Below are 16908 nucleotides of genomic sequence, written 5' to 3' on the forward strand. Positions count from 1 at the left end.
CTTGGCCCGGCAGGCAGGACCCAGGCAACGTCTGCCCAGCCCTCGGGGGGTCTGGGACAGACCCGGCCGCGGTGGGTGGGCGGGCGGCAGCCCCCAGCACGGCAGATTGCAGGGCCCGCATTAGCTACCCCCACCGGCTTTGTAGATTAAAGAATTATGAACTCCTGAAGTTTTGCAATATTAATGATTGTAGCCATCTGTTAATCTGGCAGCCAGCAACGAGCTGGTTTTTTACTTTGCTTAGTCCAGTTATTAAAACTGAGTATTTTTGGTTTGGCAGGCAGCTGGAGGCGTGCGACTCCCCTGTGTAGCTGTGCAATGACTTGCGTCCCGTCCCTTACTGCTGTCCCCGCGTTATTTAGGTGCAACGTGGGAGCAGGTCTGAGAGCAGGGGGAGAAGAACTCCCCAGGCAGGAGCTGGCCCACGGGCAGGGGAGGGGATGCTGTGTGTGACAGACATAGCCCGGTGCTACGCTGCGCACGACCCGGGGATGTTGTCTGGGGGTGGGGGACGAGCACCGAGCCGACAGCCCCCACCACCTTGCAAAAGCCGTCCCTGGGAAGCACGGGGTCTGCCCTCAGCACCAGCTGCTAATTATGGCTCTCTTTGGGATGGTGCTTTAGGTAACAGTTCTCCGGTGCGCACTCTGAAGGGATGAACTCATTTAGCAGGTTAATTGGTGTCCTTGGTAGAAATGGTATCAGCACTCTCCCAGCCCACTCAGCAGACGAGGTTGGGAAGCGTAACACATGTTTGGGGTACATCACCCTGTACAGCACCCCCGGCTCTGCTGGCGCTGGGGCCATGAACGTGCTCACCCTCAATTTTATCGTACAAAGCCGCCGTTGCCCACATGGCCGAGACAGTGAAGCTGCCCGCTTCACACTTCAAGTTCTCTGTTCAGATCCAGAACGATCTCGGCCTCATTCTCCCAGCGTACCCTGCCGGGACGTGCATCACCGTTCCCCCCCTTGAGCAGAGGTGGAAAAGCCACGCGGGTTTACCAGCAGCACGAGGCAGGGGGGGTCTATCTGTTTGTTTGTTCTGAAATACTACACTGAGAACTCCCCGCTCTTATTAACACTGTACTTCAGAAACCCCCTCCGTAACCAACGGTGACGCACATACGCCGAAGGGGCCTGCTAACTGCTGACCACAACCAAGCAGGTACCTTACGCTCCTGGGCTAGATGCCGTTATTCCCCTTCCAGACCTTAAGGACATAAGACAGCTTCACTATTTTCAGATGAAATTTTATTTTCGATACAGGCACTTACTTGCAAATGTTTATTTATTGTTTGGCAGTACCAGCTGTAGACACACTTGCTAAAACAGCAGAGTTCTCTTTGCTAAAATACAATATTTGGATGAGAGCGCTCTAGGTGCCCATTTTCCTCTCCAAACTACGCATTTCAATTTTTAATGAGCTCTGTTCATCTCAGCTGTACCTGGAGCAAAGCAGACGACATCAGCCTTCAATTCACCTTTGGGGTTATACGAGTCGCAGTCTCAGGGTACCTGCTACGGTGGTTGACTGTAGTGACTATACCTGTCTATCCAACCCATGTCCAAAGTCAAGTGCAGATCTTCAGAGAAAGTCTTTTCCTCGTACATAAAAGGTTATATCATTATCCATAGTATAATCCTCACCATAAGGGCTGCTATAATTCATTAAAATTGAGAAGTAGATAAATAACGAATAGATATGCCATTTACTTACGGTAAATAAGCAGTTCCTAGCCTTTCCTCATGATGGTAAATCCAGGCTTGAAGGGGTAACAAAACCCCTGCCCTCACCTGCTCCCTCTCCCTCCTGTGCCCAGTCCCGCACGGGGCACCGTTCAGGGCGACACCGAAGTCTACGCCCAGTCCAAGTTCAGCCTGATATTAAGGCTTGCTTGGTTTTGCTGTTGTCTCTTTGCACCCACAGCAAAGTGACAAAGCGCGATGTAACCCCCCCGGCGTTAGCATGCTCGAGGGCTAACAAAGTTTGGAGGGTTGAGAACAGGAGCCTTCAGGGCAGTCGGCTGCCCAACCTCTGCATTACCGAGCACCCAGAGAGCATTACAGGCCAGACTGCACGTCGAGAAAGGAGGAAAGCTTTTACACCAGGGCAAAGCGGAGAACACAGGTACAGCGCCTACGAAGATTAGTGTTTGCAGCCTCCTTCCCCCTCTTTTTTCTCCCCCTCAGCCATAACAGGAACAGAACTACTCAGGCAGACGAGGCGAGAAAGATCATATCGTTAGGAACATGCAAGGAACACCCCTCTTGGAAACCGGGGTGAAACACTGCCGTGCATCCTGAGGAGCACAGAGCAGAACCAGACGGCGCGTGGCCAGCCCTGCCGACAGTCAGCAGAACCAGAATCCCGAGTACCAGGGGGCTTCACTGACCTCTGCTCGTCCTGGCTGAACTCGGACAGCACAAGATAAAGGTACAGCTGCTGTTTTAAAGAAAAAAAAAACCACAACCAAAAACACAAAACAAAAAATCCACAAAAAAACCCAAAACAGAACTGACAACGTAACGACAGAATTTCTACAGAGTTTTACTTAGAATTGTGTCGATTTAGATACATGTACACTTTTGTAGAAAACTTGAATAGCGTAGCTTATTTAGGGTAACAAAAGCTGCAAAAGCCACTGAAAGCCTTAAATGTGCAAAATACAGTTCATCACAACTTCAGATTTTTTTTTCCCCCCTGACTGCCAAACGAAAGCAGCCGGGTATCATAGCAGGGCACAGAGGAGTATAAACCAGGCTAGAAATATTGCTCTATTTCTACCTCCACAGTTCAAAAGTTAACTCTTAAACTTACCACTATAATAAGGATTTGGGAAACCCAGAGAGCCATCAGCACAGTCTAACCGTCATCTTTTGTAGAAAATAAAAACAAAGCCCCGCACTGGAAAACCCTGAAAACTAGATTTTTTTTCTTTATTTACAAACAAAACAAGCTATTTACTGCAGCAGGCCTTCCCAAATCTGGTTTCTTGAAGCAAGTAAGAAAGCCTCAGTTAATGTCCTTCAGCCTCAAGCATGGTTTATTTTTTATAATTATACACTAAAGAAAAGAGGGTGTGCCAACAGCATTTTCATGCATACTGTTGTACACCGGTGGAGAGGCAGTTCTTTTTTAAACTTTTGCTCTCTCGGCAGTTGTTCTGCTGCAGACACCTCGCCCACAGCGCATCTGTGCGACAACAGAAACAAAGACTGTGGCGCTTTCTACTTCATCCGTGTTTCTCTCCCCTCGTTCCCCCCCGACCAGCATCTCTCTATAGACCGGCTTTTTTTAAAAACTTAAACCCGCTACCTCTTTAAACAACTGCTTAATACATGGACCTGCAAGAAAGAAAACTTCAAAACACGTCTGCTGAAATACAGCCACCGTTCACCATCCTAACCTAGGATTTCCGTTTTGGATTTGTCTGAAGTCAGTTTTTAGCTGAATGTTTTTGGAGATGACGACCAAAGCAGAACACAATGGACTCCAGGAAGAGATTTCTCAGATTAAGGCGAATTGGAAAATATTCCTGAAGATTTTGCCAAATTACACGTTTTCAAAAATGTTTATGAACTTCGAGACTTCACGATGAGCTGCAGTGCCAAGGGGCAGGTGCCTTAATCCCTGGGCAGAGAAAAAAAAAAATAGTATCCTTCAGTAATTTTTATAACAATATTGACGTATGATATATTTGATACATGATATATCAAATGATATATTTAAATATCTAATTGATAGGTAATACAGTTGTCATTGATATGTTTTGTTGCTAGATTCTAAAATACAGAGATACTCACTGCATTGTGAAAGAAGTTGCAAAGATGCTTTGCCCATGGACACCTGAAAAACAGATATAGATTCTTAATCCATTTTCTCCTACGGACACACCCGCCCCCAGTTTCAGCCACTCGGAGTTTCGCATTGATCAAAGCTTTACAAGAAGACTAATCCAACAATTCACTTCAACTTCCAAATGGAGATGATTTCAGCATCAGATGTACAGTGAAATAGTTAAGACAAAGATAGACCATAAGAAACAGCGGTTCATGAGATTCTCTCGGATCACTGCTAGAGCATACTGTAAAGCCTCACAAAACAAAAAGAGACAGTTAATGGAATCACAAATTTTTAAATACAACTTGGCTCATACACAACTGAGTGAAATTAGGTATTTTACTCTCTCAGCTACGCACAGCAAAGGCTGGAGAGAAGAAACAGACAGGAGCCTTTCACAAAGAGGGTCAACTTACATGTCCATGATTTCCACTTAAGACAGCAACTAAGAAGTGAATTCTCAACATTACCCTGCTGCCATCAGCTACACGTGAATTAGAAGTGCCAGAGCAGGCAATTACTCTGCCTTCTGGTCTACAATCACAAAGTCAATTCATTTTAAAACTATTATGTCAACACATTAAAGTCCATCACTCCAAAGCCCGTAATGCCTTACTGCGTAACACAGGAGAGCAAGGATTATACTTATAAACAGCTAGTGGCTTCAGAAGTGACACGTCAGTGTTTGATTATAATTTGTAATCTAAATGAAGTACTCGGACTTTATCAGAACTCTGTTTTCCCCACCCACTGAAGCTCTGTGCTGCTGCAGAGCAAGTGGTCTCTCTTCTCTTTAAAAGGGGATAAGAACGACAGGCACAAACTTAATGCTGTCCCCAGTTTGCATTACAGCGCACATATGTTCCCGAACCTTTAGTTTTTGGTGGGGATCTACTCCCTCACCACCATGTGAAGCATTTCTTACATGTTTACAAGAAACATTGACACCTGCACACCCATTGTATTCTTGTAGATACACAATAACATACATTTTGAGCTACTTTCAACTATTTCCTCTAAATACAGTTTTATCCAGTATTATGCCGCCTTAGAGTCCAGTAACTACTTTGCTGTAAATCCCAATTAAGGTTTTTTGGTTGTTGTTGATGACAATGATATTTAAGTAATAGAACTAGACCGTACCATATGTAATCTTGACAACTGCTCAGGGCTGCCAAGAGCAGGTAACATGTTTTTCACAACATTGGGCACTGGGAAGCGAGAAGGCCATTCGGTTGCAACAGGTAACACACAACAATTTCAAATCTACCCAAAATATTGTGTTCAGTATCTTTACCACTGCTAGTAACAGTACTAACAACAATAAAAAACAAGAATGAATTGTAACTTAAGACTGTTAATTAAGAGAAAACTACCATCAGTGTTGCAACACAATGATTTTCGATTTGGCTATGACGAAGATTCACACTTACATATGCAGGTTCTCTGTAATGATATTCAGAGTGAACAGGCCAATGGATTGCATCTTCTTATGTCTGCATGTCAGGAAGAGGCAAAGGAATTCTCCCACGTACTGGGGACCAAGGTTTTGCCACCTAAGCAATACAAAACCAGGAAACAGAACAGAGCTCTTCAGAGACAACCTTCCTACTGATTCCTAGCATCTTGTTTGCATTCTTGACTTACCCAAAGCACCGGGCTGGTTGGTTTCAAAGAGCTAAGGATTATCTCTCTGCTAAACGTTACTGCGGCGGGACTGCTCTTACTGTTTCCATGAACAGACAAAACTTCAGGGAGAAAGTGTTTACTCACAGTTTTAGCATTGTTGCTTTCTGACGATTTAGATCTCTCAAAATCAGGTTGACAGTGCCATGGAGAACATGTTCTTCATAGGAAAGATGGTCCAATAACAGCCTCAGAGCCCAAAAGTTATTCTAGGAAGAGACAAAATAAGACCAGTGATTTAACCTAATTGCCAATCGTTTCTTAAAGAAACAGAATAAATTAAAGGTCAGCAAAGCTAAAGGGGAACAAACCCAAGTTAAATGTGTCTAAAATCTCCAAGTTGGCGTTACACAGATTTTAAATATCATTTGCTTTAATCTCTTAGAACAGAAATCAGTATCTAGGACTCACCCCAAAGGCCAGGGCTATCTCTAAGAAGGAAGTCAAGTACGGAAGATCACAAAAAAGCATCTGTTGTACTGCTTGTACTGCGAGAATAAGACAAGCCTCATGGTGCAACTATAGGAAGAGATATCAACAAGAAGAGACATATATTTAAAAGCCCACTTTCCCACCACTTGTATATCATAACCAGTCAAATCAGCACTAAGTTACTACCATTCCAGTCAGAGGGGTTGGATGTCAGACACGACATCCACAAGAATCTTATGAAGACCAAAAGATGGGGGAATAGAACAGGCATTTCTATTTATATAGCACGTTTCACCTGGTGCTCTCAAAAGTCCTCACAGAAACACAAAGTCTCACACCGTCACAGAAGCAGAAGTAGAATTAAAGGAAAAAAAAAATTCTGGCCCAGTAGTCACATATTTGGAGAGTGAGCTACATGTAACTTCCTCAAAAGAAGTAAAAAAGAATAAGATAGTTCCTTAGATGTATTGACTGTATTTAATATAGAACACATTTCAAGCCATCTTTAAACACGTTCCACTACACTTGAAACCATCATTCAAAACAAGTTTAGAAATTCTGGGCTATTCCAAGTTTTGAGACACTGTCAAGTCTCAAAGGATGGTCTCCAGTTTGAGTCAAACACAAGATTAACCTGTGAGAAGTTAAGACAGAATCAATTATTACCAACCCTTCCACTTCATAAATGCATAAATTTGGACAGTGATGAAGTAAGACTTGTCCTAGGTTGAAGATGGTGTCAGACCAGAACAGACCCTAATAGTTTTCCAACCTTCAGATATCTGCTCTAGCCTTTAGACTGTGCTAAGAACAGTCTTACGCCGATTCCCCCCAAAAAACCTTCAAGCCCCCTCTTAAAAGCTCTTCATAACAATCCAGCTGTTTTCAATACTACTGTATCTTCAAGTACAATAAAACAAATGGTAAATTTCCTTATTGCCATGTGCACACTTACATGGGGAGAGAAAAGAGCAGGTGGTAAAGAAACATTAATTTTTGCCTTCAGTTCCTCCAAAAGGCCGCCGCTGGCAGCGAGCACTCCCTGCAATGGAAGTAATGAGTCACAAGTAAAGAGGAAGGGTGTCCAGACACTCTACAAACATCACGCAGCGCCCAAGATGGTTCTTTAATGTGCTTTTACTTATTTTTTCAGCATTTTTACAGATGAGGTTGACTGTTCGCCATACTCAAGGGAAGTTGAGGCTCTACAGCACTAACCAAACCATATCGCATAACCTCTTCATTTTAACCTACTATGCTTAGCAGACAGTTATTTCTGTTCTCATGAAGAAAATACCCAGATACTGACTCTTTAGGATTATCTGAACACATTTTTCTTAAACTGCTTTCCTATCCATTTTGTTATCTGATTCATCTCAACATTAAAAGATACAGAATCAGTATTAGGCATTGAGCTGCAAGCTGCATTTAACACTCCTGAATCACAACGTTCTGCCGAGTGTTACATCTGGCACATACCACAGGAGTATTTGAGGAGGCACTGTGAAGTCAACCTTAGTATTTACAAGAATGAGCTAGTGCCCACATCAAATGAAGTCTGGTATAAAACCAAGACAACAGGTTCTCTCATTTCACAGTATTGTTTCAGTTACCTTTTGGAAGTCAAGCGGTGGCTCTTTCAGGGATAGGGGATGTAGGTGTCCGCTTTTTTCCAGCAAACTGCTACTACCCAAAATCATGATGAGGGAACTCCAGCATTTAGGCTGAAACACAGCAGAACATTTGTTTACAAAGTCAAATCTGTTCACACAGGTGTGAAATATTCAGAGAGAAGAGGGTTCTGATAGTAAATCCTTGCATTAGAGAAGCAACTGGACAAAACAGGTAATATACAGAAACACTCGATGGGCCACAGAAACACAGTTTTAACACAGACTCACATTCCTGTATAGTGACACATTGCTGTAAAGGAGTTTGAGCGCCTGCTTAATTAGAACACCATCTTTCAAGGGAGTCCCTGCAAGAAGAAAAAATCCAAAACATATCTTACATTCCCTGAATAACTATAGAGTGTGAACACAAACAAGATATTAACTTAGTTACAGATATGTTTCTACAGAAACCTAACAAAGAGAGACAAATGAGTGTCTACAGCTATTTTACAATTTTTTGTAGGTTCTGAAGAGTAAAACAACATCAACTGTAAAATGCTATTCTGGAAGGCTGCAAAGAACTGAATACAATTTAGACTAAGCCATCACAGCAGGTAACCCAGAATCGAGTCTTCATCACATACATCACACCACAGTACAGTGATACACACTGTCGGTATCTCATCCGTCTAAGAATTCTACTAGTAGTTGAACATCTCCAAAATAAATCTTTCATTTCAGAATACACCTTGACAAGTAGCACGTACCAAGACAGGTGATCACAGTTATCAGTGGCTGAACTAATGACAGAATGTAATACACAGATCGTGAAACCCTTTCCATCAGGAAGCTTTTATTCTCAAGGTCAAGGCTGAGACATACCATAATGAAGGCGCTTAGGGACATGGTTTAGTGGGCATGGTGGTGTTGGGTTGACGGTTGGACTCGATGACAGTGGAGGTCTATTCTCAAGGTCAAGGCTCTATGATTCTATAATGCTAAGTTACACACTGCCATTGGTAATGCCACGATGTAATAGAGAGCTTTGTATTTTCTTTTAATAGGTTGCTTTCAGCAAAACAACTTCACAGCTGACAAAATTAGCATTTTGTGTGAAGTATACTAAACAAATTCATGCTCAAATATAAAGACATTCTTCTTGCCTAGTGTTATGTACCATGCTTTAGTCTGGGCAATTTATAGTTGGGTTCAGAGTCCCTCCGAATGTTACTAGATTTAATGAAAAAGTAAAAGCTGTAATTAAGTAAGGTTCTAAACATATGTAAGCAAGAAATCACACTTGCCAACTGTAATCCAGGGCCCAGGGTCTAGCATAGCCTTTCCAGTGGGGACACTGCCTGTTCTGAACATCTTCAGGTAGACCTCAAACTGAAAAGGCGTTATCCGGCAGGCAGTACAGCAGGCAAGGCTATTGACGGGAAACAGCAGCGAATGCGCAGCATCGAGGAAGTCTCCGGTTTTACACAAATAGAATGGGATTTTATCTCGAAGATCTCTTAACCTGGTAAGAGGGAAGAAATGAATATTTGATTTTCATTAACATGAAAGTTTTACAATATGTATGTATAGATCTGATTACGCTTGACCACTAATAAGTTACATCCAATAAGGCAGAAGTTAGTTAATAGTTAGGCAATGCAATATTGCTCTCACTTAGAAAACAGCCACCAAAATCCTACTGCTTTTCATTCTTCCAGTTTATTACACATTGAAGAAACACAGACTGGGACACAACCTTAAGGCAAAGAAACAATTAAAAAAAAAAAAAGAAAAAAGCCATTTACCCTTTGGTATCATTGCATTTCACAGCTCTCAGGTAGCGAACAACTTCTTTATACCTGAGGAGAAAAAAAAAGAGGGTGAGTAGGAAGAGGAAGGAAGTGCAAAGCTATGTACAGGTCAATCAAATATTTACTACAATTAACGAAGCAAAACAGTAGATCTTCCCACACAAGAGACATTGCACAATAGGATAGAAATACAACTGGCAGAAAGAGACAGCCGGAAATGAAATAAGCTCCAAGAAGCTATCCACAGATTCTCTCTGTACTCTGGCAAAATAAAACAGGAGGTTGCCTTTCAATTTAATTCTTTAAGTGGACTGTATGCCTTTGAATCCAGACTTCTGAAGACCGCGAGACCACAACGCACTTTTTTGCTGTCTTCCACCTCATCAGACTTTGATGAACAGAATTTGTTTTAAACATCAACATCTAAAACCTACTGAGGTTATGGGAACAAAGTTATCCACTTCAACATTCTTTTCTGGTCCTGAAGTGTTCAAAGGGCTTGATTCTGCTCTGAAAAACTTCAAAAAGCTACTGGCCTTGTTGATAAGTAAGGGGCAGGAACAGCTTCAAATGCATCTGTGTTTTGTATGTGTCCCCATTATACAAAACTCCTGCAGATGTTAGGGAAACACTATACTGCAGTCAACACCGTGCAAAATGTAAAAGTTGAGTTCATAAAATGAAAAATCCAGAACAAGACCAAACCGATCTTACTTCTTTTTGTCTACCAATTTCTCCACTCGAGCCTCTATAACAGGGAGTGTTTCCCACAGAAATACTTTTCTTCCTTTCTGTGTTCTTTGACCAGTGATGTTCTGGCCTTTTAAAACCGTGGTCAGTAATACATGGTCCCATGGCACAACATTCAAGCTGGAAGTACAAAAATAAAGTAATTTTTAACCAAGTTTTGTTTGTACACCACAATTTATTTCCCTTAAGTAACACAAAGATTTACCAATAAAACATTTTGAGGTTTACAGCTCACTTCTGGGGGGGAAAAAAAAAAGGGAAAAAAAAAAGGAAAAAAAAAAAAGAAAGAAAAAAGCTATATGGACAACAACTTAGCCATAGCATCAAACAACAACTTTTCCTGTAAGGACAGGACAAATACAAAGCAGCTAATACCGAAATCTTCCTATGAAGTGCTCACACCTAACACTATCAGTGAAAGAACTGTTCTATAGAGCTGTTTTCAACTTCAGGCAACTGTATAAAAATATATTCTGTAGACAAAACCCAGCGAACATACCTATTTGAGAAGCCAAAACAGTGACATGGAAGTGAGATGGACTGAAAGAAGTTAACAAACTTTTCATACAAATTCTTTGTAAAGTCACACAACACCAGCATCCTCTGAAGTTGTGTTGTGATCCTGTTTTGAAAAGAAAAAAAAATAATCAAAATCTCTTGAAATCAGATGAATTACTGTTAAGTTGTTGTGCTTGGTGGATTTTTTTTTTGATCCTATGGGAAACTATTCTACAGAAGTTTGGGGGTTTTTTTGGTTAAACGTCAGACAGTTTGGATCTATATTTAAATTTGTGCTTTAAGATTTGTAGTGAATAACGGTATTGCTCTTTTGTTATTATTTTTTAAACACCAGTGAAACCAAGGTTCTGTGGTCTTAAGTTTTAAAACAAGGATCCCCAGTGAGTATATGCGAGAAACGCTGCAGAACCCGATAGGCACCCTGAACCACCTGAGCTCCAGGCAGCTTCACAGCTAGTGAAACCATTTGTGTCAACTGAAAACTGGAGGTAACACACAGACACAAAGAAGAGTTCACTCTCTTAAAACTGGGGGAGGGAGGCAAAAAAATTCCTTTTCCTGTTCTTTTAAAGTAAGAAATTAAAAAATTCAAGAATAGTAATTTAAAATGAAAACTGATATAGGATTTAGGTTATGCCTGTCATTAGTTTCAAATAAGAGGTGAGACTATATAATTGTTTTTGAGTGTTCCTGAAAAAAGTTAATTCATTAACCTTCTGTTGCAAGTGAATTTCGGGTTAAAGGTGAAATATAAAGCTAAAACGAGAAATGAATTAAGCCAAGTGAGCTAGATGACCTCATTCATCAGCCTCTGGGGGAACTTTACTATGTTACATCCCTGACTACTCCATCCCAGTGGAGTACTACAAGGCTGCTGTTTTGGTCTTTTACAGACACTATTTACTCTTTGGTTTAATAACCACAAGTAGCTACCTGACACCACCTTCTGGTCTGGCCTTACAGAACACTCCTAGACTACAGTTGAAAAGTAATCCATCTTCTTGGCTTTGAGTTCCCCATTGAGTTACTCTCCTTTGAGGCAACAAAGAAGGGTTTGAATGTTTATGTGGCTCTAAATAAGGCAGGTATCGCTCTCGTCCTTCACAGAACGGAACTAATATTCAACAGAGCTTCTAAAAATCCTGATTTGTAGTGTACAACTGTAGAACCTGATAATCACGCTGAGGTCCCTGCTCATTAGGCTGACCGGTGCATGTTATTGTTTGTATTCTTCTGCCTGTCCCTACCCATCTGCATTCTACACGCAGGCAGCAGCAGGCTGCTCTTGCTCTGCTCAAACAATACCTAAGACAGTACAATGGGGTCGTGTTCCCGATAAGGAGTTCCTGATGCTACAGAACCATAGGATTATACACCTGTGCAAGTTTACTTTTGGCTTTTAAGAGCTAAAGCATTCACTTTTTTCTTTATGCCTTCGCATAGAAGTCATTTGAAATGCATTTTAAATACAAGCAGAAAGTTTGCAGCCAGCAACCGCCCCATTGCCATCTCATCGTATGATAGGACAAGTCTTACCTCTGCAACAGACAAGGGACAGCAATCTTTAATGAAGCAGTATGACCAAGGTTCTGCCAGCTTCTAAGAGGGGAGGAAAAAAGCACTAATTAGTGTTTGGCTTGTTTTCCTGCCTTTTCCCCTTCTCTATACTCAACTGTTTAAGAAAACACTTTTTTCTTAAAAAGCATTGGGAGCTATCATGCTAATAAAAATTATTCCAAACAGATGAAGCAAGTGCTTAAAGTGTAAAACACATTCTAGAATTAACAGTGATTTACAAGCAGTACCTAACCAACTGAAGCATACCACCCCCCTGACCCAAGCAAAGTAAAGCAGTACCAAACCTTCTAACCTGCTGTATTAGACCATTGTGGGCACGTCTTTGCTTTTAGAGGGCCTCTGAAGGGCTGTATATCATCATCCCACAAGGGCCAAACCACATCCCATGTAACTACAGTGAACTCACAATAGGTGTACAAGGAGAGACCTACCCAAATAATGTATCCAACCTGCTCCTTGCAAACCTCGACAGTTCCTCAGAATTACAGAGGAGCTGCTGTTTCTGGCCTGTTGAACCAACCCAGACCATGTTTACTCCTCCTTTATAAAGAGCCTTGAATTTAAGCCCCAAAATATTTAGGTTTTGCAAAGCAAAGCTCTGCATCCTTGCTCAAGCTAGACAGTAATCAAGCATGAAACGGCCATGATATAAACAAGAAAATAAACAGCACAAGTAGCAAACACTGAAGTATTTAAACTCTGTTTTTATTTATTTACTATGCAGTCCTCCCAGCTGACAGGTCAGCCTCCAGACTTACGGGAGGCATCTAAAACTTATTACCCAAGGAACACCACATCCTCCCTTCCTGCCAGTTCAGCAGCAGATGTTTCTTCACACAATGCAGCTCGTGCTCTCTCCACTCAGGAAAGCTCCCCTGCCCCTGTAACCTTCTCCTGGGGAATTAACCCCACCTGCCACCATCTGCTGTCTGTCACCCTCCCTCCTCCCAGTTCCCATCTCAGATGCCTTCCCCTTGGACATCATCTCCCCTCCTCCTGACTCAATCCCACTTAACTTCTTCCTCTCCTCATCCAACCTTTAACCTTCTCTTTTCCCCCAAATCCCTCCCCGTAACCAATCTCCTTTCTCCCTCAGGTGCACTCATTTTCCTCTCACTGTGCTGCAAGCCAGGGCTGTGATCTTTATACTGTCCTTACTCTTAACAAATGGAAAACCTCTCACTTAGTCTCCTTCCTTTGAGGAGCAAATGAAGATTATACTCTAGATGTGGAACTGGATACTTACAAAGCAGGGTCTTTATGAAGTGCTATCTCTTTAGCTGCTCCCAGAAACATGACAGCAGCAGCTTTAGGGCTCTCTCTTTCTGCCTGATTTAAAAATCTTGTTACCAGCGCAAAAACTCCAGAATACCTAGGAAAGTTAAGTAGTCTGTAAGATAAAGTGTCTGCAATGATGGACTTTGTAAACAAATGGCAATTATCACCATTCTACAGTTTGAGAGCAAATTGACTTGCTTTTCCTTGAAAAGCATCTGCAACAGGCTGAAAAAGTATTTGCACAGCCATTACTTTAAGCATTTTTGAGGCACATACCATTGAGTAAAAGCTGAACCCCATCTTAAAAAGCAAATTAGTAAAAATACGGGCTTTACTTTCATGCTTTCCCAGGTTATAATAATGAGGGATATTATCAAGTGTCTTAGTATAGCACAAGAGATGTATTTAAAGTTGTATTTAAGATGTTTAAACTACATCCAAGTGCAATTTAACAGCTCACTGGCCAAGTAAGTTGTCTCAACTATGTTTCTGCTATATCAGATGCCACGATCCCGATTATGACTTGACTAAAGGAAATCAAACCCGCACTGACCAGTATGTACTGCTAGTAGCTGAGTTCTGTTGACACTTACTTGTATACAACCTCCATGTTGCGTGATCTGCAGACATTGCACTGCCCAGGAGGCAATTTTGGGAGGCAAAAGCATTCATGTTGTGTGGGAGGCATTCTTTCTCCAATCAGATACTTATTATATTCCACAGAAAGTTCCTGGATAAATTTTATTAGAAGACTTCCTAAGAGAGCAGACAGATGTGAAACTGTTAGTGCATTTTTTTTATTTTTTCAAAACTGAAAGAAACAGAAAGTCAAGCATAAGTACCCCATGTAAAATATTTAGCAAGTTACTCGCACCCAATCTTACTGGCCAGGAAAGCTTTCTTGCTTCTTCCAGAGGGAGGAAAGCAGGAAAATACACAAACCGGACTTGCAGACCTGCGTCTGGTCCGAGTATGGCCCAGAAAGAGAGTAGCAACAGTGAGCTGCTACCTTAAAACTTCACCAAGCCTTCACAAGGAGAGTTGTGGACCATCCATCAAGCCACAGACTGAGTAGCCACAGGTCTCCCAGGACAAAATGAGAGCATAACACTTACCACCATGCCGAAGGTCTGCGTCTATATCCGTGAGCTCCAAATTGAACATTACAAGAACACCAGCCAAGGCAAAGTCACGCTGGTCCTTCCAGAATTTGCTTTTGTTGTGTGCATTGCAGTGACAGAGGGAAGGGGTTGTCCAATTCTGGCACTATTTCATAAAATGTGAAAAACAGGGAAAGGTTTTTTGTTTGTTAGTTTTCTTCCAATTGAGCAAATCAAAAGTTAGTTCCTCTGAGCGAAGGACTACAATTGATGTCATCCTTTACACACCTAGGCATAGCCACAGTGAAGTATTTTGACAGTCAGGGCAAGAGGCCAATATAGCAATAACTCGATATCATGGCCAACAACAACAAAAAAACCCCATAGTAATTTACCGTCATTCCTGAATACTTTACAGAGCTACGGGCTGGCACCTTCCCCATGGTAAATTGGTAACAGAGCACTGTCTTTGCATGTTCACCCCAACTTTGCTCACAGTTCAAAGTTTTCTGAATTCTAAGAAAAACCCAAACCAACCAACCCCACACACCCAATTCCCCCAACTCACCCGCTCCCTCACTCTAGGTTAGGACAGTCTAAAGGTTTGACATTTCTCTGGTGCAGAGGAAAGCAATCTGATTTAGTAATTTGATTCCATGAAGTACACTGTGTGCCTAAAGCAAACAGGAGGTACGTTCTCTTACACCAAGTCAATGTCTGCTCCAACAACTGGCTGGACTACTAGAAATAAACCCCCACACTTTTAGTAGCATTGTGAAGCAGACAGATGTCAACATTTAGGATGGGAACTGTTAAAATAACCACATTTCATGTATCATTTATTCTTTCAGTTTGCTTAAGAGTGATTTCTTTTAAAAAGACTGTTGAGTAATTTACTCAAAGTTGTGCATTTCTTGATTACAGCTCTTCTCACCTCAGAAGCTAGTTTATCACAAATGTAGCAGTAGCACTGATTACAAATATCAGCATTTTTTCCAAGGGGTGAGCATGTCTCACATTCCATTCGCCTACAGAGTTGAAAAACAGAATGTTATTTATGAAACATGTTTCTCCAACTCTACTTCTGCTTTCAGACATTAAAAAGCTAACAAGGTTACTTGACAAGATGGACTAAATGTGGAAAATGAAAGCCCCATATTAACCTCCACGTCACTGAACATACTCAAACGGGTGTATTGTACAATCGTATCTTGCATGAGGCATCACTTTTGCTTGTTTACAGAAAGTAACCATTAGTTCACATTCCTCATCCACAACTTCTTCAGATTTCTCCTCTTCCACGGCAGACTTCTCTGTAGAAAAGAGAATACGCGGTGTAAATCAGTATAAAGGTAACTACAACGTCATTACAAATTCAACTGGCTATTGACATTTATTTTTTAAAAACACTATAAGGCACAAATTTTCTTATGGTTTCATATGGCGCCCATAAGAGTGGTACACTGGCCCGGGACAAAAAACTTCTGCACGCTACCAAAACAGAGACAATTTAATCAAAAAGGATCCAATCGACATTGAAAAGGCCTAGTCTCAGCTAGGTTTGTAGTATTTTGAAACTACACAGCAGTCTCCTTTAAGGTAATTAGTGCCGTCAAAGAAATCCCAAAAGTTATGAAATAATGGCAGTTCCTCCCGGCTTTATTTATTTTTGAAGTACTTTGTTTTCCTAGCAGCAGAAAGACACATTTCAAACATATCGCATAACATTCTATTTCAGTTTATTTCCAAAGTTCTTTATAGAACTTCACTGACAAGCACAGCACAGTACTTACCCAACGGGTCTACTAACAGAACCGAATTCCCAAGCGTGCCCTCAGCTTCATCGTCGCTGATCAGGATTATGCTCTGCTCTTTCTCTTCTCTTTTCGATGGCCCCATGCTTATTGAACTCCAAAGGAAAGGAACTACTTGGCAGCTAATAGGACACAAAGCTAGTTCCCACTTTGGGATAGGTCCTCAAGAAGGGAAGGAGAAGACCTCTTCAACACGCAAACTCTTCATCTATGTTGAGTAAGTTACACTAGGGACAGAAATCTTCAACCCTTACTGCAGTCAGCAGCTCAAAAAACATTGCAGTTTCCATCCAGAGCTGAGAGAACCCTAGAAACAAGGAGGTGGGAATAGGGGGGAAAAAAAAAAAGAAGAAAAGGGTGAGAGCTGCATTCCTACGGCGGGACCACCCTTGAAAGAACTGGCTGACGATAACAACTATCGTTACTCGGGATAACGCAGTGTCCCTTGCGGACTGGCATCACCAGAGGCGCCCAGCGCCGACC

General features: G+C 41.7%; 1 protein-coding gene across 1 annotated transcript; it reads right to left on the reverse strand.

Annotated features, from left to right (window-relative positions):
* Nucleotides 1-3340: 3340 nt before the first annotated feature.
* On the reverse strand, nt 3341-16510 carry LOC103921443. Its single transcript, XM_009329413.1, has 18 exons — nt 16405-16510; nt 15795-15924; nt 15546-15639; nt 14627-14777; nt 14105-14267; nt 13480-13605; nt 10636-10758; nt 10101-10256; nt 9381-9434; nt 8880-9097; nt 7864-7940; nt 7576-7686; nt 6918-7004; nt 5942-6049; nt 5618-5739; nt 5278-5400; nt 3808-3850; nt 3341-3634 (listed from the first exon to the last, which is right to left on the reverse strand). The coding sequence occupies exons 1-18, from the start codon at nt 16508-16510 to the stop codon at nt 3557-3559; spliced, it is 2070 nt and encodes a 689-aa protein (XP_009327688.1). The 3' UTR covers nt 3341-3556.
* Between the last annotated feature and the right edge of the window lie 398 nt (nt 16511-16908).

This window comes from Pygoscelis adeliae, unplaced genomic scaffold, assembly GCF_000699105.1.
Source record: "Pygoscelis adeliae isolate BGI_AS28 unplaced genomic scaffold, ASM69910v1 Scaffold467, whole genome shotgun sequence".
Taxonomy (NCBI): domain Eukaryota; kingdom Metazoa; phylum Chordata; class Aves; order Sphenisciformes; family Spheniscidae; genus Pygoscelis; species Pygoscelis adeliae.